The sequence below is a fragment of the Ranitomeya imitator genome, chromosome 5 (assembly GCF_032444005.1).
Source record: "Ranitomeya imitator isolate aRanImi1 chromosome 5, aRanImi1.pri, whole genome shotgun sequence".
Taxonomy (NCBI): Eukaryota; Metazoa; Chordata; class Amphibia; order Anura; family Dendrobatidae; genus Ranitomeya; species Ranitomeya imitator.
Genome location: NC_091286.1, coordinates 48511447 through 48538375, shown reverse-complemented (window position 1 = coordinate 48538375; position 26929 = coordinate 48511447). Strand labels below are relative to the sequence as shown.

At 43.0% G+C, this 26929-nt stretch overlaps 1 protein-coding gene across 1 annotated transcript in view; it reads right to left on the bottom strand.

Annotated features, from left to right (window-relative positions):
- MSH2 (mutS homolog 2) overlaps positions 1–26929 on the bottom strand; it is a 160614-nt gene that overhangs the window by 50090 nt on the left and 83595 nt on the right. Inside the window, exons 9-11 of the mRNA XM_069768645.1 lie at positions 19120–19243; positions 16677–16827; positions 3170–3267 (exon numbers count right to left, since the gene is read on the bottom strand). Coding sequence (XP_069624746.1) covers positions 3170–3267; positions 16677–16827; positions 19120–19243 — 373 coding nt within the window. The remainder of the gene's footprint in view (positions 1–3169; positions 3268–16676; positions 16828–19119; positions 19244–26929) is intronic.

Below are 26929 nucleotides of genomic sequence, written 5' to 3'. Positions count from 1 at the left end.
GTGAGCACTTTGACCCACCCAGTGCTTCACAGAAGTTTATAATGCAGAACCGTAAAAATAAAAAATCATATTTTTTCACAAAAATTATATTTTCACCCCCGATTTTTTATTTTTCCCATGGGTAAGAGAAGAAATTGGACCCCAAAAGTTGTTGTACAATTTGTCCTGAGTACGCTGATACCCCATATGTGGGGGTAAACCACTGTTTGGGCGGATGGGAGAGATCGGAAAGGAAGGAGCGCCGTTTGACTTTTCAATGCAAAATTGACAGGAATTGAGATGAGACGCCATGTTGCGTTTGCAGAGCCCCTAATGTACCTAAATAGTAGAAACCCCTCACAAGTGACACCATTTTGGAAAGTAGACCCCCTAAGGAACTTATCTAGATGTGTGGTGAGCGCTTTGACCCACCAAGGGCTTCACAGAAGTTTATAATGGAGAGCCGTAAAAATAAAACAAAAATTTTTTCCCACAAAAATTTTTTAGCCCCCAGTTTTGTATTTTCCCGAGGGTAACAGGAGAAATTGGACCCCAAAATTTGTTGTCCAATTTGTCCTGAATGCGCTGATACCCCATATGTGGGGGGAAACCACTGTTTTGGCGCATGGGAGGGCTCGGAAGGGAAGGAGTGCCATTTGAATGCAGACTTAGATGTAATGGTCTGCAGGTGTCACATTGCGTTTGCAGAGCCCCTAATGTACCTAAACAGTAGAAACCCCCCACAAGTGACCCCATATTGGAAACTAGACCCCCCAAGGAACTTATCTAGATGTGTTGTGAGTACTTTGAACCACCAAGTGTTTCACTACAGTTTATAACGCAGAGCCGTAAAAATAAAAAATCTTTTTTTTTCCCACAAAAATTTTGTTTTAGCTCCCAGTTTTGTATTTTCCCAAGGGTAACAGGAGAAATTGGACCCCAACAGTTGTTGTCCTATTTGTCCTGAGTACGCTGATACCCCATATGTTGGGGTAAACCCCTGTTTGGGCGCACGGGAGAGCTCGGAAGGGAAGGAGCACTGTTTTACTTTTTCAACGCAGAATTGGCTGGAATTGAGATCGGATGCCATGTCGCGTTTGGAGAGTCCCTGATGTGCCTAAACAGTGGAAACCCCCCAATTATAACTGAAACCCTAATCCAAACACACCCCTAACCCTAATTCCAACGTTAACCCCAACCACACCTCTAACCCTGACACACCCCTAACCCTAATCCCAACCCTTTTCCCAACTGTAAATGTAATCTAAACCCTAACTGTAACTTTAGCCCCAACCCAAACTGTAGCCCTAGCCCTAACCCTAGCACTAATGGGAAAATGGAAATAAATACATTTTTTTAATTTTTCCCTAACTAAGGGGGTGATGAAGGGGGGTTTGATTTACTTTTATAGTGGGTTTTTTAGCGGATTTTTATGATTGGCAGCCGTCACACACTGAAAGACGCTTTTTATTGCAAAAAATATTTTTTGCGTTACCACATTTTGAGAGCTATAATTTTTCCATATTTTGGTCCACAGAGTCATGTGAGGTTTTGTTTTTTGCGGGACGAGTTGATGTTTTTATTGGTAACATTTTCGGGCAAGTGACATTTTTTGATCGCTTTTTATTCCGATTTTTGTGAGGCAGAATGACCAAAAACCAGCTATTCATGAATTTCTTTTGGGGGAGGCGTTTACACCGTTCCGCGTTTGGTAAAATTGGTAAAGCAGTTTTATTCTTCGAGTCAGTACGATTACAGCGACACCTCATTTATATCATTTTTTTATGTTTTGGCGCTTTTATACGATAAAAACTATTTTATAGAAAAAATAATTATTTTTGCATCGCTTTATTCTCAGGACTATAACTTTATTTTTTTGCTGATGATGCTGTATGGCGGCACGTTTTTTGCGGGACAAGATGACGCTTTCAGCGGTACCATGGTTATTTATATCTGTCTTTTTGATCGCGTGTTATTCCACTTTTTGTTCGGCGGTATAATAATAAAGCGTTGTTTTTTGCCTCATTTTTTTCTTTTCTTACGGTGTTTACTGAAGGGGTTAACTAGTGGGCAAGTTTTATAGGTCGGGCCGTTACGGACGCGGCGATACTAAATATATGTACTTTTATTGTTTTTTTTAATTTATTTAGATAAAGAAATGTATTTATGGGAATAATATTTTTTTTTTTTTTTTTTTTTTTTACACATTTTGAAATTTTTTTTTTTACTTTTTTACTTTGTCCCAGGGGGGGACATCACAGATCGGTGATCTGACAGTGTGCACAGCACTCTGTCAGATCACTGATCTCACTTAGAGCAGTACAGCCTTCACAGTGCCTGCTCTGAGCAGGCGCTGTGAAGCCACCTCCCTCCCTGCAGGATCCGCGGCCATCTTGGATCCGGGTCTGGAGCAGGCAGGGAGGGAGGTAAGACCCTCGCAGCAACGCGATCATATCGCGTTGCTGCGGGGGGCTCAGGGAAGCCCGCAGGGAGCCCCCTCCCTGCGCGATGCTTCCCTGCACCGCCGGCACATCGCGATCATCTTTGATCGCGGTGTGCCAGGGGTTAATGTGTCGGGGGCGGTCCGTGACCGCTCCTGGCACATAGTGCCGGATGTCAGCTGCGATAGGCAGCTGACACCCGGCCGCGATCGGCCGCGCACCCCCCGTGAGCGCCGCCGATCGCGCTGGACGTACTATCCCGTCCGTGGTCATAGGGGCCCACCCCACCTCGACGGGATAGTACGTCCGATGTCAGAAAGGGGTTAAAGTCACAGAACATAAAGGCTGTCAGTCAAACAAGCGGCGGTGCTGGGTGTAGAATAGAGCTGGAGTGACGGAGGCTTCAGATCTACCATAGCTCTTCAGCCTCAATTGCATATCAATTCAGACGCGTATTTCTCAATAACGGAGGAACAGATGAGCCACGTAAAGACACTGCTGGACTTGTCTTTGAAAGAGCTAAATGAACATGTAATTTGGGGGTGAAGTTTTGCTGACAGATTCCCTTAATAATTCCATTGTTCTCTTTCTCACCATTCAAGCAGAAATTATTAATTGTTTGACTAAATTTAAAGTTGCGAACTCATCCACGAATCCAAATGATTAGCTATACATGTACCATTAATCAATGATCTATATTAATATGTAAAATACAGAAGGGGTTATAGCACAAAAGGCACGGTACTCACCAGAGGAGATATTAATGATTTCTTTCACAATCGCATTTTGAGCCTCCTCATACTCTTCCCTGTGTCTAATGTACTCCTCGTTGTAAGAGCTCAATTTGCTATAATGAAAAACAAAAATACCGTACATCATAAAATCCATATTTCTTTTAAAAAAAACACAACAGATGTCAAACTTTATATGAGCTTTACATGCTTAATTCAATAACTCAGACAAACTTATTTCCTGCTTAAAGAAATGTTAGGCTCTCTTTACATTACTATAATTGTACAGAATATTCCACGACGAAATCACCTGTCATATGCTACTAAATAGCAATACAATGGAATGTGTCACCCATTGGCCACAGCGTTAAAGGGAATCTATCAGTAGATTGTTGCTAGGTAATCTGACAAAAGCATGATGTAGGAGCTAAGACCCTGATTCCAGCGATGTGTCACTTACAGTAGTTTACTGGTTGCAGCAGTTGAGATAGAATCAGTTTTCTATGCTGCAGATCCAGCAGAGCTCAGAATGCCAAGCTCTGTATAACCTCGCCCACACTGCTGATTGGCAGCTTTCTGTGTACATTATATATTGACAGAAAGTTGTTAATCAATGGTGGGGATGGGTTAGTCCAGGAGGCACGAGATACCTATTAATCTATTGTTTATCTTCTGCCGATAAAACAGGGCCGTGGAGTCGGTAAGCCAAACCTCCCACTCATACTCCTCAATTAACCCGGACTTCCACATAAATGTTTAAGTGATACGTTTACTGTAGTAAAATGGTAACATCAGACTTTTCATCACCATTATAATACAATAATCAAGTCATTTACTTGTCTTAATCCTGTTTTCCTGTTCACTAGCAGTTCTGAGATGAGTGCAGGGCTGCAAGCATTCCTTCCCAATTCTTTTATCCCCAGATCTGTAAAGTAGGAGCCTCGCTACTGAGCATGTGCATAAAGTGCAGCACAGATTCATCTCATCTACGACCCCACAGCCCTGGTCACTACTGAGCATGTGCATAAAGTGCAGCACAGATTCATCTCATCTACAACCCCACAGCACTGGTCACTACTGAGAATGTACATAAAGTGCAGCACAGATTCATCTCATCTACGACCCCACAGCACCTGTCACTACTGAGCATGTACATAAAGTGCAGCACAGATTCATCTCATCTACAACCCCACAGCCCTGGTCACTTCTGAGAATGTACATATAGTGCAGCACACATTCATCTCAACTACAAGCAGAGAGCCTTAGATCAGTAACAGAACAGACATTTATAGGACATTTCATAACTTTACCAAATTCTTATGAAAAAAATTACATCACATCCTGCATTGTACTACTGTACCCAATGTATTACGGTATATATTTTATAAAATGTGTCCATTTTATACAGACTCAGACTTCACAGCACTGCAAAAAAAACACTGATTGTATTGAAACAGACCTGTAAGCAACAAAGCTCTGGAATCAGGGTCTCTGCATCTACATTATGTTACTCTCCAATTACATAGCAAAAAAAAAAAAACCGCTGATAGATTCCCCTTAAACAGCACAGTATACTTTCTTACGGTGGTCACCTGTATAGGGTGGTCAGGCCATTGAATGCCAGCCGCATGGAGGGCATTGACACTCTTATGGACTCATTAGCTCAACTTGGGCTACTCCACGCCATATTTTTTCCTTTATAATAAAAGTGACATTTTGGAGACTGACATCTTTACAATCCTTTTCTGGCATCGGTTTGGACCAGTTCCTGTTAAAATGGTCCCCGAATAAGGAGTTGAAGGCAGGACATGGCGCTGTTGGGACCCCCTACGATCAGCTATAAGCTGTTGGGGAACTTTACAGCTAGTTGGATTTCCTGCAGCGCCACCACAGGGGAAATTACACATTACACAGTTCTCATTAAAATTAACGCCCTTAGTGTAATGCACTGGACACATTGGGTTCTCCAAAGTCAAAAATGATTTTCTAAATGAGACAACTCTTATTAAAAAAAAACCAAAACAACAACATCAGAGCCCAGCAGATGCTAGATAAGATGTGCAGTCCTACTGATACAGTAATAGCCAAAAAGTAACACTCCCTGTACGGAGAAGCATTAGGCCTGCACCAGTAAGGTGGGGAGGATTGATTTTGGAATATACAGCACAATAACACTATTTCATTAAGATTATGGGTGACAGAATTATTTCTACGCCTGAAATTAACTTGCTCGCATGAACATTATTTATTCATGGTTGTGTCACTCAGCGATAACTCAGTTATATTGGCACTAGCCGCATGTTGTCAACTGTGTCGGCTCAGTACTAACAGCAACTCATGCTCGAGAATTAGTGCAAAAATTATATGGGAGCTTAGGAAACAGCCGGATGAAAGGACAGATGTACACAGACTCTTATTAAAGACATTATCTTAGAAAGCCAAGTAATTAACAAATATCAGACAACTTAAAGAACATTATTGCTCGTGTACCATAACCGTACGATGGAGGCCTTATGGGTCCATTTTACATGGAATGCTTCATGGATTCACTGTCCGCTATTGTATAGTCATCTGGAAGTAATGATTCTAGACGGGAAAAACAACCACAACACAGCGTGGGATCAAGCTGTACCGTCATTAACACTAGAAACACCACACTACCCACTCAGCATGCAACATCCACACAATCCACTTAAGAGTCGCTCACTACACTCCTGCTCACAAGGGGAAAATGGCGTCGGTACTGCACCAAATCGTCCCGTCAATATACTCGTCCCATCGGAACAGATGAATGGTCACTTTAGGAGCCGTATCTCAGATGGTGTCTTTCCAGAGTAAAGCCCAGGCTAGGTCAGAAAGAAGATGTGTGCAAAAAAACTCAAGACAAGCTTAGGCAGCCACGTTTTCATGTGCATGATCCTATAAGGGACCTTAAAGCGTAAATAGGGTCTTAATTAAGTTGGCAGAATGGGTAAGCGTACGAGATCTGCTCACCTGTATGCCACACAACCACTATACAGCGTCTGATATCAGCTGCAGCTACAATGCCTCAAGATACCAGGAAAGTGGATTTACTCTGCCAGTCAACAATCCAAGAACCAAGATTTGTTCAAAGTGGTTTAAAGTCAACGCGTTTCGAAGTCAACTGCCTACTCGTTCAGGATAACTTCAAAACGCGATGACATCAAACCAATTAACAAATCATGATCTTTGGCTTATCGGGGAAAAAACATAACTATTAAATATATATATATATATATATATATATATATATATATATATATATATATATATATATATATATATATATATATAATATATACACACACACACACACACACACACACACACTAAAAAATGCCAAAACTGGGCCCAGCCAAACAATATAGGCATTGACCGAATTGATTCCTCTGGGTATAAATACCCGCGGTTTTCTTCTTGTGGTGTTTCTACACTAATTGATGTAGAGAAACCGTGATTGCCTTCTTTAAATGTGCGCCATTCGTCTATTGCCATTTTTTCTACATTGTCTTTGGTTGGGCAGTTTCATTTTATAGTCCAGTTTTGATATTTTTTATTGTATATATTTATTAAAAGTTATATTTTACTGGGTAAGTTTTTTTTTTTGTTTTTTTTTTTTTCGATAAGCCTTTTTTCACTAACTCGATATTTAGTCTTTTCCTATGATCCTTGACAGAAAAATCAGCAGCGGAGAATAAAATCTGCTATCCTGGCATCTTTGCACATTTTCAAGTGTGTAAAAGGCACTATGGGTTTTAACATCATCAGTATCCAGAATAATATATTTTTTCTCTACTATAGAAATGAAATGGATATATAAACCCACTAAAGTATTAAGAAATTAGGGCTTTATCCCTACCCCCAAAAAAACAAAAATAAAACAACAACTTGGTGACCCCTGGGTTTCACCATGTGGTTTATTTCACTGAACTTGGCTAGATGCTGGGTTTCGCCGAGTGGCTCCTTCTGGTGCACAGAAAAAGGCTGCACATCGTGTGTTTTTATATAAATGGCAAAACTTTTTTTTAGCACTGTGCAAGTATTTAGAAAAGAAAGAAAAATTCATCCTTATCTGACTATATCTACACTTTATCTAATTCAGGAGAAATAGGAGATACCAACTGGGATATATCCCGGCATAAACATTAACCTGTTTGGATTAGAAAGTAGATGGGACAATTAGATGGAGTGAAGACACCATTTACCCACCATATGTGCGTGACAAGTGATTCATGGTGGATTCTGTAGCTATGTAGGACTACCACTTATTCTTTCTTTCCATCTGCCGAGATCCAGTATTGCATCTGTCATATAATATATATGAGAGAAAACAGACTACTAAGGCGTCTATCACACTTCCGCTTTTACAATCTGCACAGGATCCGTCAAAATGTTGAAAAGACGGATCCTGTGCAGATTGTAAAAAATGGGTGCACTGTGTTTTTGATGGACCTGTCGAGGCTGTGTGCACACGTTGTGTATGCGTTTTTGCAGCGGTTTTCCACTGCGAAAACACATACACAACCAATGTTAAAAATAATAATTATTTTAAAAAAAAATCGTGATATTCTTACCTCAGTCTTCCCGCTGCTGCCGTTCCCAGTAATTCCTTGCGAGCAATGACCTGTGATGATGTAGCGGTCTCATGAGACCGCTACGTTATCGGGTCATTTCGCAAAGCATCACTCGGAACAGGAACTGCCGGTGAGCATCGCGAGCATTGGGAAAGCTACGGGGGAAGCCGGAAGGTGAGAATATCATGATTTTTTTTTATTATTTTTAACATTATATCTTTTTACTATTGATGCTGCAGAGGCAGCATCAATAGTAAAAAGAGAGTGAGAGAGCTCAGTTTCAAAAGACGGCATCCGTCGCTGGATTCCTGCTTTTGACAGTCAGCATCGGATCCTGCGACCATAAGCTTACATCATAGCCAACGACGAACAGCGCAGGATCTGTCGCTGAGCGATTTTCCGACGTGCAGAAAAAAACGTTCCTCTGTGCGTTGTTTCCACCTGACGGACAGCGATTTTACGCCTGATCCAGTGCACGACGGATGAAACGTGTGGTCATCCGTCACAATCCGTCGCTAATACAAGTCTATGAGAAAAAAACGGATCCAGCAGAAACATTTGCTGGATCGTTTTTTTTTTTTTTTCCCCACAAAAACGACGCATTGTGACGGAAACAGATAGACGGAAGTGTGAAAGCGGCCTAAGGCTACTTTCACACTAGCGTTTTTTGCAATCCGTCGGGCAAAAAACGAATCCTGCAAATGAGCCCGCAGGATGCGTTTGTTGCCCATAAACTTTTATTAGCGACAGATTGTCACACGTCGCGTCCGTTGTGCGACGGTTCCGTCGTGTTTTGGCGGATCGTCGTCACAAAAAAAATTCAATGTAACTTTTTTGTCTGTCGCGTCCGCCATTTTCGACCGCACATGCCCGGCCGAAACTCCGCCCCCTTCCCGCCTGGACTGCAGAATGGGCAGCGGATGCGTCGAAAAACTGCATTCGCCACCCACGTTGTGCAAAAAATTCACAACGTCCATCGGCCCGACGCATTGCGACGGACCCGTACCGACGGAAGTGTGAAAGAGGCCTAAGGCACACCATGTGCTGCTAAAGATCCAAAGTAGGCAGCACGGTGGTGCAGTGGTTAGCACTTAAGCCTTGCAGCGCTGGAGTCCCTGGGTTCAAATCCCACCAAGGACAACATCTGCAAGGAGTTTGTATGTTCTTCCCGTGTTTGCGTGGGTTTCCTCCTGGTTCTCCGGTTTCTTCCCACAGTCCAAAGACATACTGATAGGGAATTTAGATTGAGCCCCATCAGGGACAGCGATGATAATGTGTGCAAACTGTAAAGCGCTGCGGAATAGGTTAGCGCCATATAAAAATAAAGATTATTAATAAAATAAATATTATTATTAACGTCTTCTGTCCACTCAAGTCAACTAACAGATTTTTACTGGGCTTCCCTGGATTATAACTATAGCTTTGGCTTGAGTGGGTTGGACAATTTTGCAAACTTTTCCATTAAATATTGGGTGATCTTAAACAGAGAAAGCATAAACATTTGACTGTACTTTCCACCCACAATTATAGCGCCCGCTTAATGAGTATAGATGTCCTTCCTTCAGAAATAAGATACTACATTACCATTAAACTCTGGGCTATTCTAGTTCAGTTATTGGCAACAGAAACTAATCAAGTCATCATTTAATTTATTTTTGTATTAAAAGGGAATCTGTCAGCATGTTTTTACTATGCAATATGACAGCAACAGAGGGGCAGAGATACTGATTCCAACGATGTGTCACTTCGTGGGCTGAGTTATTAAAAAAAAAAACCACTGTTATCAGCAGGAGATTATCACTAGAAGACTAGATGTCCCGTGCCTCCTGGTCCAACCACACCTTCATCTCTAATTAGCACCAATCCGTGGTGAGGGCGGGGTTATACACAGCTCAGCATTCAAGCTCTGCTAGATCTGCAGCAGAGAAAACACTGATTCCATCAACTGCTGCACCAGCAAACTAAGTGATACATCGCTGGAATCAGGTTCTCTGTCCCTAAATTCAGTCAAATTACATAGCAAAAATGTGACAAGATTCCCTTTAAAAGGGCTACAAACATATGATCTATTCACTTCCATTTCCGTGCACAACACAGGCCTTTGTGTGAAGAAAGTTTTCGCCAGGCATGAGAGGCAAATGGACCCAATACAGTCAGATTTTCCTGAGGCAAACGTGCATTTGTTTCATTTTAATAATTCAGGTATCGCTGTCATCGCTGTATTATTGCGTTACCATAACACCGTGGCATTTCTGCCTTGTGGACTTAATATGTAAATAACGATTGAGATAACACCAGAAGGATCAGTAACACAGGAAGCACCTGGCATCAGAACAAAGCAAGCCTGGCCGGAGCAGGTGGCCGCACAACGCCTCGAAATAATAACACCGTCCTCAATCCACGCTCACTTTGGGCGAGATTAGCTTCTGAAAAGATACATTAATCACCCATTTACACATTGTACAACTATCTGCCTTGTTTTATTTGTAAGCAGACGTGTCAAAAAAAAAAAAAAGTATAGTCTATAGAGCCTTATAAGTTTCCATCCTCTGTAGCTAATCCCTTCTATTATAAAGGAGTCAATTAGCGGTAGGAGGAACAGTCAGCTGCCTGGAGAGCATTGACGAGCAAATAAACCTTTAAAGAATGTGTTTTTCCACGTCTTTATTAACATTTTTTCCTCATTTAGATTCCAAATCCTCCAAAAACAAATGCAATTTAATAGAAGCCTTTACAAAAGCCCAAGGAAATGAAATGAAAACACAAAAAGCCCGGTGAGAGAGTAGAGAAACAATTCAATTTTGGGATTGAAAACAACTTTTAAAAGTAGAATGGGTGGCAAAAATACACATAAATGGATCTAAGCGCAAATCCAACATTACCGTCCATAAATAAGCAAGATGAAGAGGTCTTAAACCCCGCATACTCCCTAAAAGGCTGTCCGCTAAATGCAGGTTCGGCAAATCGTCCGGCCGGCAGCTATTTTATTATTTATATGGCGCCATTAATTCCATGGTGCTGTACATGAGAAAGGGGTTATGTACAGAGTTATAGATATCGTTTACAGTAAACAAATTTACAATGAGAGACTGGTACAGGGGGAAGAGGACCATGTCCTTGCGGACTTACATTCTATGGGATAATGGGGAAGAGACAGAAGGTCGGGGGTGCAGCAGCTCTGGTGGTGGTGAGGCGGCAGCTCAGGTGATGGGGAGGCGGCAGCTCGGGTGGTGGGGAGGCGGCAGCTCGGGTGGTGGTGAGGCGGCAGCTCGGGTGGTGGTGAGGCGGCAGCTCAGGTGATGGGGAGGCGGCAGCTCGGGGAATGGGGAGGCGGCAGCTCGGGTGGTGGTGAGGCGGCAGCTCGGGTGGTGGTGAGGCGGCAGCTCGGGTGGTGGTGAGGCGGCAGCTCGGGTGGTGGTGAGGCGGCAGCTCGGGTGGTGGTGAGGCGGCAGCTCGGGTGGTGGGGAGGTGGAATGGTTATTGCAGGCTGTAGGCTTTCCTGAAGAGATGGGTTTTCAGGTTCCATCTGGAGGATCCGAGGGTAGTGGATAATCGGATGTGTTGAGGCGTGGAATTCCGAGGATGGGGGATATTCGGGAGAAATCTTGGAGGCGGTTGTGTGAGGAACGAATAAGTGTGGAGGAGAGTAGGAGGTCTTGGGAGGATCGGAGATTATGTGAGGGAAGATATTGGGAGATTTGTTCAGAGATATAGGGAGGGAACAGGTTGTGGATGGCTTTGTAGATCAGTGTTAGTAGTTTGAACTAGATTTGTTGGGGAATTGGAAGCCAGTGGAGGGATTTGCAGAGGGGAGAAGCAGGGGAGTAGCGAGAAGAGAGGTGGATTAGCCGGGCAGCAGAGTTGAGGACAGAATGGAGCGGTGCAAGAGAGTTAGCGTGGAGGCCACAAAGGAGGGTGTTGCAGTAATCAAGGCGGGAGATGATGAGGGCATGCACAAGAATTTTGGTAGATTGTGGGCTGAGGAAGGGACATATTCCGGCAATGTTTTTGAGTTGGAGAAGACAGGAGGTGGCAAGAGTTTGGACGTGTGGTTTGAAGGACAGGGCAGAGTCGAGAGTTACCCCGAGGCAGCGGATTTCAGGTGCAGGAGAGAGCGTGATGCCGTTTACCATAATAGATAGATCAGGTAGAGGGATACGCGAGAGGGAGACTGATGATGAGTTTGGTTTTGTCTACACTGAGTTTTAGGAAGCGAGAGGTGAAGAAGGAGGATATGGCTGACAGACTCTCCGGGATTCTGGACAGCAGAGAGGTGACATCTGGGCCAGAGAGGTAGATCTGAGTGTCGTCCGCATACAGGTGGTACTGGAAGCCATGGGACTTTACCCTTCTACCCTAGGCCATGGGTATAGATGGAAAAAAGTAGGGGCCCTAGGACAAGAGTCTTGAGGGACCAACAGAGAGAAGGTGGGATGAGGAGGTAGTGTGGGAGTGGGAAACGCTAAATGTGCAGTCGGAAAGGTATAAGGCAATCCAGGACAGGGCAAGGCCTTTGATGCCAAGGGAAGAAAGAATCTGCAGCAGTAGGCAGTGGTCGACTGTCGAAGGCAGAGGACAGGTCGAGAAGGAGGAGGATGGAGAACTGTCTGTTTGCTTTGGCTGTAAGTCATTAGTAATTTTTGTCAGGGCAGTTTCGGTGGGGTGGTGGGGGCGGAAGCCAGATTGGAGGTTGTCAAGGAGAGAGTTAGATGAGAGGTGGGAGGAAAGTTGACCATGGACATGCTGCTCAAGGAGTTTTGAAGCAAACAGGAGCAGTGATATGGGGCGATAGCTGAGCATAGCAGTTGGGTCAAGGTTAGTTTTTTTGAGGATGGGTGTGATGGTGGCATGTTTTGTCTGTCTCTGCCATACACCAAGGCGCTCCAAGAGAGAGTTGCTGCCAGTTGTATCTGCCGGCGGCTTATCTCTGGGAGAATAATGCGATCTTCAGTACAAAATCAGATACATAGGACCCTTCTCTGCTCCGACAATTTTCTGTCCGGGAGCCACATACACATTAGAGTGTTGTCAGAACATTCGATATTGGTTGGCCCAACCGTTAAAAGCCTAATGTGAATGGGGAGCACAAGTTGACCTACCATAAAACAACCACAATGAATGACAATAGCACAAAACAGCTGAACACAAAAGTATGGATAGGCAAGAATAACATGGGTGGTTGCTATCGCCGAAGTCTTGGTCAAATTATTGAGAAGCCTAAAAACGAAAACACAAGACTGATATATACTACTTGAAGAGAGCCTTTGAGCAACATATGGTCAGTTACTAGTTAGATGAAAGTCCTGGCTTGTGGGTGAGGGGCCGTCACATGGGAGACTTGTGGTCCCTTTTGTCTCTTCTCCTCAGAGGTGTGTCCTCGAAACCTCCCAGAGAAAAAGCAATAGGATATGCTGCACACAAGCACTTAACCCTCTGGGTCACTTCCCTCCTGCCCTCTGGGCTGAACCTAAATCCCCTCCCTTTGAAGTTTGGAGATAAATCCCCCAAAAACCTATGAAAGATCATAACTCCTTTCTGGGAGGTCCTATGGCTACGGTTCTTACACCATCGGATCAGACCGGGTCCCTAATACTCATAGAAACTAAACACAATTTTGCTACCTAGATGCTACTGGCTGTTCTATGTATCTCCCTTACCGTGTGTGTTAGAATCACTCGAGACCCAGGCAGGCGCTTGCCCTGTTCTGGGGATCTTCAGATAAATACACAATGTACAGCTAGGACATAGTATTTCCATAACTCCTTTATGAAATCCTAGCTGGCTGAACAAAGGACTGAGGTCACATGGCTTAAATCCACAGGGGTCTTCCTGTAGAAGGTTATATACCAACTAGCTAGTGGGGTGTGTGAATCCCTTTCTTTGAAGCTGGCCGGGTGTCATGTTTCCACAGTACATGCTGAAACGGTTTTTATAATCAGATGCTACAAAGGATAAAGATGATATCTCCAATATTCTTCACAGTGGTGCCTACTGAAACCTACTGGGCTTTCTGTGTACAACCACTGCTTGAAAAAGTCCATGTGTTAAAACACAAACATAGTTGCTGGGTACAGGAAAAGTCCTCACTTTTTTGCCATTTTTGGAATGCACCCTTACTTAATTGCTTGGAATATTGTTCACTCTTCTAGCTACATGAGTTCCAAACAAAGAAAAGAAAAAAAAAAAAAAAAAGAATCCGCCATGTTAACTGAAAATACCCTATTGAGTCCACATGTAATGAGTAACTTCCGTTGTGAAGTAGCAATAAATATGTAGGTAACAAGCAAATTTGTTATGGATTGTACTGTTTGCATTACATATGGAGCAAGAGCTGTACTTTACACTGCTGAGGATTTGCAGGGCAGACTGAAATCAGCGGCAATTGCCACCACATCTGGACCCGTCCCTAGAATATTTGAACCAGTTTTGATGATTCTTATACGACCGATCCCTGCTATTTACACACTTGCTACATCAAATATATCGATATTATACCAGTCCTCGGTTCCCCATATTTACAAAGCTATACACGCACTATTCCTATTATTCTGGCCAGCAGAACAGTTTTGGACAATCTACTCGCTATATGTGATTCCTCAGAAAAGTGTAAATTAAATATCAGGACGGCTTGATAATCTGACTCACCAAACGACCTGTGGATGACTCATAAGCAGAGACAGCCTCGTTACCATTTGTAAACCAGAATAAATGCCGTATTACCCTGTAATGCCTCCTTTTTTTGATTTGTGCTTCCAATTTCATACACTGACTCACTTCAGAAATACTTCCAAAAAGAACAAAGTCTACAAAGGCAAGCGATGCGTTGCGTTATCATTCACGAGTCTCCAGTAAAGCTCAGGATCCTTTTGCAAAGAGCGAACACTTAAAAGATGTTTGTAAAAATCTACACGTGCAACAAAACCAAGGACCTCTCCAAACTTGAAGCATTTATCCTCAGATACGGCAGAAATAAGTAGCACTGAACACGGGAGATGTGGAAATTCCTTTGTTATGCTTTTTATGTAGTTTCCTTTGCTTCTGTCCTTATTCTTTTATTTTCTTTCATATCAGTTGTTGGATTGTATAACCTTTCTAGAGCTAGGGTGACAGGAGAAAACTGTATGACGGACACTAATAAATCAGGTTATTATGAAGTTTTAGGCAAAACAAAAAGTAAAAAAAAAAAAAAGTTATACAAAAGAAATTCGGCAGCTGAAATCGCCCCTATAGTGACAAACTTTTACATTTCTTCTAATAGGCACTTTAGTGTATACATTTAGCTTTTCAATCTATAATTAAAAATTATTTCTCTATGCTTTTTCTTTAGCTTCATTCACTTGCAGGTAGGACACCTTAAACTGAGCACATGAGGACGAGACTTTTAGCGACACTGCAGCGATCCAGACAACGATCCCGATCGCTGCAACGTCGCTGTTTGGTCGCTGGAGAGCTGTCACACAGACAGCTCTCCAGCGACCAACGATGCCGAAGTCCCCTGGTAACCAGGGTAAACATCGGGTTACTAAGCGCAGGGCCGCGCTTAGTAACCCGATGTTTACCCTGTTACCAGCGTAAAAGTAAAAAAAAACCACTACATACTTACCTTCCGCTGTCTGTCCCCCGGCGCTCTGCTTCTCTGCACTGACTGAGCGCCAGCCGGAAAGCACAGCGGTGACGTCACCGCTGTGCTCTGCTTTCACAGTGCAGAGAAGCACAGCGCCGGAGGACAGACAGCGGAAGGTAAGTATGTAGTGTTTTTTTTTTTTTTTACTTTTACGCTGGTAACCAGGGTAAACATCGGGTTACTAAGTGCGGCCCTGCGCTTAGTAACCCGATGTTTACCCTGGTTACCAGTGAAGACATCGCTGAATCAGCGTCACACACGTCGATTCAGCGATGTCTGCAGGGAGTCCAGCGACGAAAAAAAGTTCTGGACTTTCTGCACCGACCAACGACATCACAGCAGGGGCCTGATCGCTTCTGCCTGTCAAACTGAACGATATCGCTAGCCAGGACGCTGCAACGTCACGGATCGCTAGCGATATCGTTCAGTGTGAAGGTACCTTTACTATAGCCCTTTACTTTCTCCCTGCTATTGTCCGCTGCAGAGAATTAGATGGAGGCTGAAATAGAAATGCAATCCTGTAATTACAGCAGCCTCAACACCATGTGTAGAATTTTAGAAGCCTCTAAAAGAGGTCGGTAAGTGGAAAATTTGAAAACCGTGGATCTTTGCACGTTTTTCACTTTTCCACTCCGTCCTAAATGCAAAATTAAGCAACCCCCCCCAAATAGTCCCACTATTTGCTTATGCAGAGTGTCTCAGCTAGATTGTCAAGGAAATCTAACAGAAATCCAACAGCGCTGAGCTCCCCCAAGTCTGACGACGCTCTCTTAGGGCTCATTCACACGACCGTATTTTTGCTATTTTTTGCAAGGAAAGGGACCACAATTGGACCCATGTAATTCAATGGGTCAGTAAAGACTAGAAGACTGACTCTGCATGCAAAAAAAAAATCACAGCATGATATAAAAAACAAATAGAGTTTCGCCCATTCAAATAAATGGGTGCGCAAAAAAAAAAAAAGGAGCCACAGTATACAATGCAATTGTTTAACATGGGAAATTGCGCTCGGTCTTGTAAATTATTATTATTAAAAGCTTCTGCTGTAAAATAACAGATTGCATACGGACGTCACAGATGACAAGTGAAAAAAAAAAATTGTACTTGTAAATATTTTCCTGCAGAATCATCATTGAAGAGGAAAAAAATAATAAATAAGCCCCTTTAAAACACGCACTTTGATGGCAACAAGATCTGCCAGGTTTCAAATACAAAACGGATTAGATACTTTATAAAACAGAATCCATGATGAATGCGGGAGCGAACCTAAAACAGACGAGCAGCAAGAGGCGAGACTGATCGATACCTGTTTGTGAACCTCACTCCATTCTTCTGAATATCAATTGTCGAGAACTTCTTGTTGTTCCTCAGAGCCTTTTCCTCCTTGCAGGTTACACGGAAATAGTGACCGAGCTGCGCATTCGATTCTAATTTTATGCTTTTTCCAGGATCCAGACCTGCGTGTCGGGGATAGAAAATAGAAGATAAAAATCGAGACAAATTCCTGACTTATTACCTGAAGTTTCCACCAGACTTATTACCACAATGATAACGAGCTTTTCTTGTGTCACTTTTAGGTGTTAACAACCATTTTCTGTGCCCATATATGCAGCCAATTAAAGCTCTCCTCCGACAGGGCCGGCGCGGAGAATAAAAGGTCTCAGGGGAGCACTTAGTAGACAGTATAAGGTAGACTTCCAGCAAAGTATGGAGACTTCACATTGACTCTGCAACACAGACGGGATTTTTTTTCTGTGCAATGGAGAAGGTATGTTATTGCGATGTCAATGTCAGTGGTGATGGGCACATTTTCATATCTATTAATCGACATTAGTTAGTTGACTCTGACATCCATAATTAAAATGAATAATTGGTGAAATCTGAACAGCTGACAAGGAACGAGCTGAAGGGTGAAGCCGGAGTCAAAGTATGAGCGGGGAGATTTATAGTAATTACGGGGAAACAAGAAGAAGGGGCCATGTTGGGGCGGATGGCCCACCACACCCGCTGCATTACAAGCCCATCAATTAAGTGTGTAGTTCATCAGCAGACAATGGATGTAATGCCGAGAACATGCCCAATCCATCATTTACTGATCATTCACAGACTGTCCTTTTCTACACTGCCAGATATCTGAACCCCGTCGTTACTGCAGAGAATAAGGTAGAGCGAGCGGGGACCTATTTACTAAGAAAATCACCACTGGATTTCCTCAGTACATATATAGTTAGTAAGGCCGAAAAAAGACATTTATCCATCCAGTTCAGCCTATATTCCATCATAATAAATCCCCAGATCTACGTCCTTCTACAGAACCTAATAATTGTATGATACAATATTGTTCTGCTCCAGGAAGACATCCAGGCCTCTCTTGAACCCCTCGACTGAGTTCGCCATCACCACCTCCTCAGGCAAGCAATTCCAGATTCTCACTGCCCTAACAGTAAAGAATCCTCTTCTATGTTGGTGGAAAAACCTTCTCTCCTCCAGACGCAAAGAATGCCCCCTTGTGCCCGTCACCTTCCTTGGTATAAACAGATCCTCAGCGAGATATTTGTATTGTCCCCTTATATACTTATACATGGTTATTAGATCGCCCCTCAGTCGTCTTTTTTCTAGACTAAATAATCCTAATTTCGCTAATCTATCTGGGTATTGTAGTTCTCCCATCCCCTTTATTAATTTTGTTGCCCTCCTTTGTACTCTCTCTAGTTCCATTATATCCTTCCTGAGCACCGATGCCCAAAACTGGACACAGTACTCCATGTGCGGTCTAACTAGGGATTTGTACAGAGGCAGTATAATGCTCTCATCATGTGTATCCAGACCTCTTTTAATGCACCCCATGATCCTGTTTGCCTTGGCAGCTGCTGCCTGGCACTGGCTGCTCCAGGTAAGTGTATCATTAACTAGGATCCCCAAGTCCTTCTCCCTGTCAGATTTACCCAGTGGTTTCCCGTTCAGTGTGTAGTGGTGACATTGATTCCTTCTTCCCATGTGTACAACCTTACATTTATCATTGTTAAACCTCATCTGCCACCTTTCAGCCCAAGTTTCCAACTTATCCAGATCCATCTGTAGCAGAATACTATCTTCTCTTGTATTAACTGCTTTACATAGTTTTGTATCATCTGCAAATATCGATATTTTACTGTGTAAACCTTCTACCAGATCATTAATGAATATGTTGAAGAGAACAGGTCCCAATACTGACCCCTGCGGTACCCCACTGGTCACAGTGACCCAGTTAGAGACTATACCATTTATAACCACCCTCTGCTTTCTATCACTAAGCCAGTTACTAACCCATTTACACACATTTTCCCCCAGGCCAAGCATTCTCATTTTGTGTACCAACCTCTGTATAACATTGTGGGTTATACATAGTTTAGTGGCGAAATGTATAATTGGTGGAGAAAGGTTGAACCTGATGGACCCAAGTCTTTTTCAACCTATATAACTATACATAGTGTTCAACTTAAGAATCCAGACTGAAAATAGCAAGAATTCTGATGCAAACAGTAATGGCTAAAAGTTTGCAGACAGACAAAATATATAAATTATAACTATTTTCCCCTTTGGAGATTTGGAATATTGACAAATAAATGATAAAAAAATACATTTAGCACAATGGGACCTATAGCAAGTGAGGGACATGGGACAGATAGCAAGGCGTTGGTGCGGTACCAGATCTGTGGTACAAGGGCGGCATCTGACGGACCCCTTTGGCTTATGAGGACCACGCTCACCGAGCTCTCTAGCTGCGCTGTTTAGAGTAGACTGCATGTTCTTCTCAAGCTCGTCCATCTTTTCTCTTAATTCGGTCAAGTTGGGATCAAAAGAAGGTTTCACAAGAAATTCATGGTTTTCCACCTAGAAGGAAAAATAGGTCGTCAGAATAAACTAAAGCTATGGCTGCATAAAACGGGGCAAATAAGAAAACTCCAATCCATTCCGATGCGACAGCAGCCATGATGTCCTTCTTTGTAGCTGGGATGGATACACACACGGCATTCTGCACCATTTGTGCTGCGTTATTGACATAAAGGGGGAAGGGTGCACCGCCAGTAATAAATAGCGGGGTGCTACATCATGGCTGTATGTACTCATCACTCTTGTGTGGCCATGCGCTGCGTTATCTTTGGCATTTTCTTTCTGGCTGATAAAGCTACAACCACATATTACTTGACACCTGTATGACATTTTTAAAAGTTTTAAATATGCAGTGTTTTTGTTTGTCATGTTTGGTGTTTTATGGGGTCATTGGTGGTTTTTTCCCAGAATGATCAAGAACATACACACATATACAGTACATCGACACATACATCTAGAAATATTGCTTTGCCATCATTTTAATGTACAGTACAAGGCTTCTTTTAGGCTGTGTGCACACGTTGTGGTCTTTTCACCTTTTTTCCCCGCATTTTTTCCCGATAAAAACACTATAAAACCGCAAAAAAAAAAACGCATACAATAAGCACCCCATCATTTAGAATGAATTCCGCATGTTTTGTGCACATGATGCGCTTTTTTCCGCGAAAAAAAAAAACGCATCGCAGTAAAAACCGCAGCATGTTCATTAATTTTGAGGGTTTTTTGCGGATTTCCCACTACAAAATGCATTGGGAAGTGTCCTGAAAAAAAAAACGCGGCAAAAACGCATGCGGTTTTCTTGCGGATTTCTTGCAGAAAATGTCCGTTTTTACTCTGGAATTTTCTGCGAGAAATCCTGAACGTGTGCACATAGCCTTACACATCCCATCTTTTTTTGCGGTCCGTTATTGCGAGCCGTATCGCTGTAATTTTCACGGTCTGCCGCAATAACGGATCGCAAAAAAACTTGCGGATCGGCATTTTTTCAGGTTCACAATACTATGGAAATAGTATTGTGACAAAAAACGGCGTCATGGTGCACCACAAACTTCCATTGATTTTCAATGGGGGCCATGTCCGTAAGCCGTGAAAAAGATCGAGCAGGCTCGGTCTTTCTGCACGGCCTTAAATACAGCCCTCACGGCCATACGGCGCACCGTGAAATTATTGCGGCCCGTTTTTGCAGCCCCATAGGAATCTATTGGGGCCGCAAAAACGGGCCACAAAACAACAGTATGTGTAACAGAAGTCTTATAGGTCATTGTGAATCTGCAATCCTACACCCATATCTAACTTCCACTCTTATCCTCGTCCACGTATATGACAACAGCTAGTGTTACCGAGAAGTCACCTTGGCAGGTGTGGCGACTGTGGAGCGTCTGCTGATCTAGTACAAAACCCTGTGGTGCCACTTAAAAGAAAAGACCATAAAGGTCTGCTGGCACTTTCTAAATTATGGATAATAAAAGCCGGACTTGGTTCCCGTGTTTCTGAGCCTGCGGCAGAGGCTCGCTGTGACAAGGAGTTCTAGCTGCATTCTTGTCGACACTGACCGAAATACATCAAAACACTAAAAACTTAAGGGAAGTCACGATACAGTAACAAAAGGAAAAAAAAAAATATTAAAAGTTTTATGATCAGACAAAACAAAGAAAAAAAACTAAATATTATTTAGTATTGTTCAGGAAAAGGATCTCAACAAGTTACAGCATGGCCAGAGTGGCAAAACAAGAACATAGGGCCGACTGCCACACAGTTAGAGATGGGGTATTTTTATTTAGTGAAAATTAGGCTACTTTCACACTAGCGTTAACTGCAAACCGTCACAAAAACGTCTTTTTGCCGAAAAAACGGATGTGTCAAAAAAGTGCAAAATGTATGCAACGCATACAGCATTTCGACGGCTCCGTCTATTTGGGGATGTCTGGCCAATTAGCTAAAAAAAATCCTGTTTCTGAGCATGCTCAGTAGAAAAAAACGTATTGCAGCGCAGCATTGCGTCGTACGACGTGTCTCGATGCATCCGTCGCTCATAGACTTTCATTGTAGCCAAAGACGCATGCCGATGGATGCGCCGAGACACGTTTTTTTGTCGGAGCCAAAAAACGTTGCAATCTACGTTTTTCCAGACGACGTGTTGCCTAATTTCGACGCATCCGTCGAAAGATGTATACCGACGTATGCAAATCCGTCGCAATGCGTCGCCAATACAAGTCTATGGGGAAAAAACGCATCCAGCAAAATATTTTGCTGGATGCGTTTTTTCTGCAAAACGACGCATTTTAACGTATTGCAGTTAACGCTAGTGTGAAAGTAGCCTTAGTTGTTTATATTGTATTTTTAAATGGAGGCATGGCTCACAGGGTAATTATGCAGATCAACCTAAACACACGGCCCCGAGGATCCTGTGAGCCTCACACCCTAAATAATGATGCTAAAAATTTGCGCAAAACAAAAGGGCCCATATCTGTGGAACCATATGGCGGATTTAAAGGAGAAGCGGGATTTAATGAGCAAGTACTGCACACTTATGACCTGGTGCTAGGTTCCCTTTTAAATAAAAGTAAACCTCTATACACTGTAATGGCTGCCACTGGTAGTTGTCAGCATGTTATTTTATGCAAACAGAAACAACAAATCTACATACGAATAAATTAGTAACCTGTCAATCTAAATGCACACAAGCGTATAAAAATTAATTTGAGTTTTATAGAGAAACCTAACAATTTTCCTCCACATAAAATCTGTGTGTCTGTATTTTACACCAGTGTGAAATCTGTGCCCCATTCAGTTTTTAATAGTGATGGGCGAACGTGCTCGGGGTAAGGTGTTATCCGAATGTGTTCGGCGTGCTCAAAACACATGTTCGAGTCCCCGCAGCCAAAGTTAGCACACGAGTGTGCTTGGATAACACCTTATCCAAGAAAGGTCGTTCATCACTAGTTCAACATTTTAAAGTGCAAAGTGATGAAATACAGTTTCTTAGGGCTCGTGCAGACGGCCGTACATTCTCTCATTTGAGAAAATTGAGCCAATCGTGGAAACGACACTTATCAAACTCAGATGAGAGAATCAGAGCACACTCGACAAAAGCTTCGGGTCGTTGTCCTATGGAAAACGATGTTGTCCTTTTCATACCCATAGTACTCTAGTGTATGAAATAACTCGTCTTGTAGGATACTCACATATAGCGAGACCAACATCGATCCTAGTCAAGTATCCAACGCCTTTGGCTTTGACTCAACCCCATATTGTCAGGATTTCTCCACTGAATGTGACCGCTCCTTCAATTTCTCGCTCCATTAACCCCTTTTCCTTTGTACCCATCAAAGCCCAGAGTATAGACTTATCTAATCGCTCCAAATCACCCGTTCCCAGCCTTCTTTTCACTTTTCTGCAAACTCGAGCTGAAGCTTCTTATAACGATATTGAAGTAAAGGCTTTTCACTTTTTTTCAGGCCACCATCCCAGATTTGTGTAATTTGCGTTGCACGGTACTTGAAACATCTGTGATCTCACTATTCAAAATCACATGAGCCACCTCCACTGCAGAGTTTGTCGAGCCAGAACTGATCGACCTTGTGCTTGGACTGCACCCTTTGGCTTTTGAATAGACGGACGGACGGACTTCATTTCGTACTCTTCCAAATATCATGATGCAGTTTGACAATTTTCCTTGCCGAGAGACCGCTATCGAAAAGATGGATGATGCCGTTTCTCTTTTCTTGGGAAATCTTCACGGCAGCGCCTCGATTTGAACCACTGACCTTTCGCTTGGAAATGAACCCAATAACACACTGAGCTATTAGGGAATGTGAGAACAGGTTGTAATTTGAAGTGTATAGGAATGAAAACATTGTTCCAGCACCAGGAGCAAAACCGTAACAATGCAGTGACAAGACCAGAAACTCATCATATACTATACAAATGCAAGTCAAAATTATATATGAGATAGCCAAGATGATCATCTATAAAATGATGGTAGTGTCACATTGGAAGCAGCAGTGGATGGTGAGATATGGAGCCTGAAAGTCAAAAGTTCAAAACATTGTTTCGTCTTTTACACGTCAGTGTATATCAACAGATATTACAGTGAAGAGCACAAGGACAAAGCTAATCTCCTGAGGCACACAGAATTAGGAGATTGAAAAGGTTTGCCTAATTTCTTTCTTTTAGAGCACACCACAACCTCTGCCTCCCGACTTCATGCTTGTAGTGGGGTGGCGCGCTTTTGAATATTTACCGTTTAGGCCCTTAGCATGGTCAAGCACTTTCCCATGCTGCTTGCACAGGTAGATTTTCCTCTGCAGAATCGGAGAAGAGCAACGGGGGCAGAGTGAAGCTAGTTGGATCCAGACAGACTCAAAGTGGCACTTACAGACTCTAAAGCGTAGCTCCTGCGGGTTGGGCAAGCTAGTTTCCTAGGCAACCAGCCACTCAGACTCCAGGGTGGCTGGTAACTCAGGCAAGTTGTAAACTAAAAGAATTAAAAATATTTCTGTCCTCAAAAAAAAGGATTTTTAGTAAGAGGTAAATTGCAAAAGTTGCTTGTTTTTGCATATATTTTATAATTTTACTCATTAATGAAAAAAACAACTCCCTTTTACAGGAGGAATTGCTGGGTTATTTTTTTTTCTGGACTTTTTTTTTTGTTTTTGTTTTTAAGGAATAGCTGAATAGAATGCTCCCAAGAGATAATATGGAATAGAATATCTAGGATTTTATTAATATATATTTTATAGTAGAAAATCTTTTTCTAACAGATCCAGAAAAAATAAGCAATGTTGTGCTACTGTTACAGGCATAGATTATGTAAAATCATGCAGCATCAATATTCCCTTTATTCTCCTAAACAAAAGTATGTCTGAATCCTAAATTATCTTCTGGAAACACGTAACATGAAGAGTTGTATTAGTTTGCATAGACTTTTGCCTTCTTCCACGGTTTCTGTGAATTTACATTTCTCCCGAGGTAAAACGCATTAATACACAATTGACACACACGGCAATACCATTTATTCAAATTGTCTGTAGTTTGGAGAAATTGCGGGACTTTGCAGTTAATAGAATAGAATAGGAAGTTAAACACAATTGTTTACTGGGCAAAAAGATACTATATCAAACACAAAGGGAACAAAAAGGGAGAGAGGGTATAGGATATCTAAAGGTACCGTCACATTAAGCGACGCTGCAGCGATATAGACAACGATGCCGATCGCTGCAGCGTCGCTGTTTCGTCGTTGTGTGGTCGCTGGAGAGCTGTCACACAGACAGCTCTCCAGCTACCAACGATCCCGAAGTCCCCGGGTAACCATCGGGTTACTAAGTGCAGGGCCACGCTTAGTAACCCGATGTTTACCCTGGTTACCAGTGTAAATGTAAAAAAAAAACACTACATACTTACATTCCGGTGTCTGTCGCGTCCCCCGGCGTTCTGCTTCCCTGCACTGTGTAAGCGCCGGCCGTAAAGCAGAGAGGTGACGTCACAGCTGTGCTCTGCTTTACGGCAAGCCGGCGCTGACACAGTGCAGGGAAGCAGAACGCCGGGGGACGCGACAGACACCGGAATGTAAGTATGTAGTGTTTGGGGTTTTTTTACATTTACAATGGTAACCAGGGTAAATATCGGGTTACTAAGCGTGGCCCTACGCTTAGTAACCCGATATTTACCCTGGTTACCAGTGAAGACATCGCTGAATCGCCAATTCAGCGATGTCAGCGGGTGATCCAGCGACGAAATAAAGTGCTGGCCTTCTAGCTCCGACCAACGATGTCACAGCAGGATCCAGATCGCTGCTGCGTGTCAAACACAACGATATCGCTATCCAGGACGCTGCAACGTCACGGATCGCTATCGTTATCGTTGTTAAGTTGTTCTGTGTGAAGGTACCTTAAGAATGAAAAATGCTCAACAAGGGATTAACCATCGAGTAAGCAAATATCATGGGGAAAGACAAGGGCCTTGTTCATGATCACTGTGATAATGAGTATGGTATGCAGCCACTACATATCACATCTAATTGGTATCTTGATACTTAAAGAGTTTGTCCACTACCCTGACTCCGGTACCGGTTTTGCCATAAAAGCCTAAGGATAATGTCCCTAAAGATCCCCATATACCTTTCCTGCCAAGCATCATGCTGTCTGGTTTATGCATTTCTGCTGCACTTCCTGTGCGGTCATCTGCTCTGTTGTGAGAGCCAGCACTTCCTCTTCAGAATCATCACTTAAACTAGGCTGCAAGCCAGCAGTGAGCACAGACTTGTAATCCCGCCTAAATCCCTCCCACACCAACCACTGGGGTCTCACAAAGCATCAGCACAGCATCCTGTCATCCTGTATAGGACACTGATACAGGGAATAGAGGCAATACACAAAGCACCAGAACAACAGCTTTGACAAAGATTATCCCCTGCTACCCCCTCACTGACAGCGAGATAGGATGGCTTCACAAGCTGTGAAGGTATTCATATAACAGTACACAGTATACACATATATATATATATATATATATATATATATATATATATATATATATATATATATATATATATATATATATATATATATATATATATAGATAGAGATATACCTGCAGCAGTAGAACGCATAGTAACAGCGAAAGCGCTGCTAAAGATGTCCCTCCCCACCCACGCTATATGCACACAGATTCCATATCCAGTGGCGGAGCCGCTTGCCAGACTTTTCTTTCATAAAGCAGCTTCAGGAAAAATTACACCTTTTTTTCCTGAAGCGGCTGGACCAGTGTTTTTTTTTTTTTTTTTTGCGCCGCTTGTCGGCATCTTTTCCCAATAGCTTCTATTAAAAGCAGGCAGCTGCTAAACAAAGCTGTCCAAAAACTGAACATGTTACTTCTTGTAAACACTTTAGGGTTTTTGAACACTGAAGCAGTTAAAAAGTAGTAACAAAATACTGATCATTTGCACAGCAATGTCACTTGCACACACCTACATATTTATGCATTTAAAGGGGGCCACTGTCACCCCCTCCAGCCGTTATAAACTTAAAGAGCCACCTTGTGCAGCAGTAATGCTGCATTCTAACAAGGTGGCTCTTTTAGTTTTTGGTGCTGATATTCCCACAATAAAGCGTTTTATAACTTCTCCAAAATACCTGTCTTTAGACACGGAGGCAGGTCCTCACCCCCCTGCTTGAACCGCCACACTGCCGTCACTCAAATCCTCTGGGGCGCCGCCCCCTCCGCGCTGTTTTCCCATGAAATCTGGCGCCTGCGCTGTTTAGTACTGGCTGGGGCAGGCGCAGTGAGCTCTGGCCGTCTGACGTCACATCCAGTCTTGCAGACTGCGCCTGCCCCAGCCAGGACTACACAGCGCAGGCGCCGGATTTCATGGGAAAACAGCGCAGAGGGGGCGGCGCCCGGCGCCCCTGGAGATTTGAGTAACGGCAGTGTGGAGTTTCAAGCAAGGGGGTGAGGACCTGCCTCCCTGTCTAAAGACAGGTATTTTGGAGAAGTTATAAAACACTTTATTTTGGGAATAAATGCACCAAAAACTAAAAGAGCCACCTTGTCAGAATGCAGCATTACTGCTGCACAAGGTGGCTCTTTTAGTTTATAACGGCTGGAGGGGGTGACATTGGCCCTTTAAGAGAAGCTTAAACCAGTTCCTCTACTAAAAGGGAAGCAAGCCTATATAGTGAGGGCCTT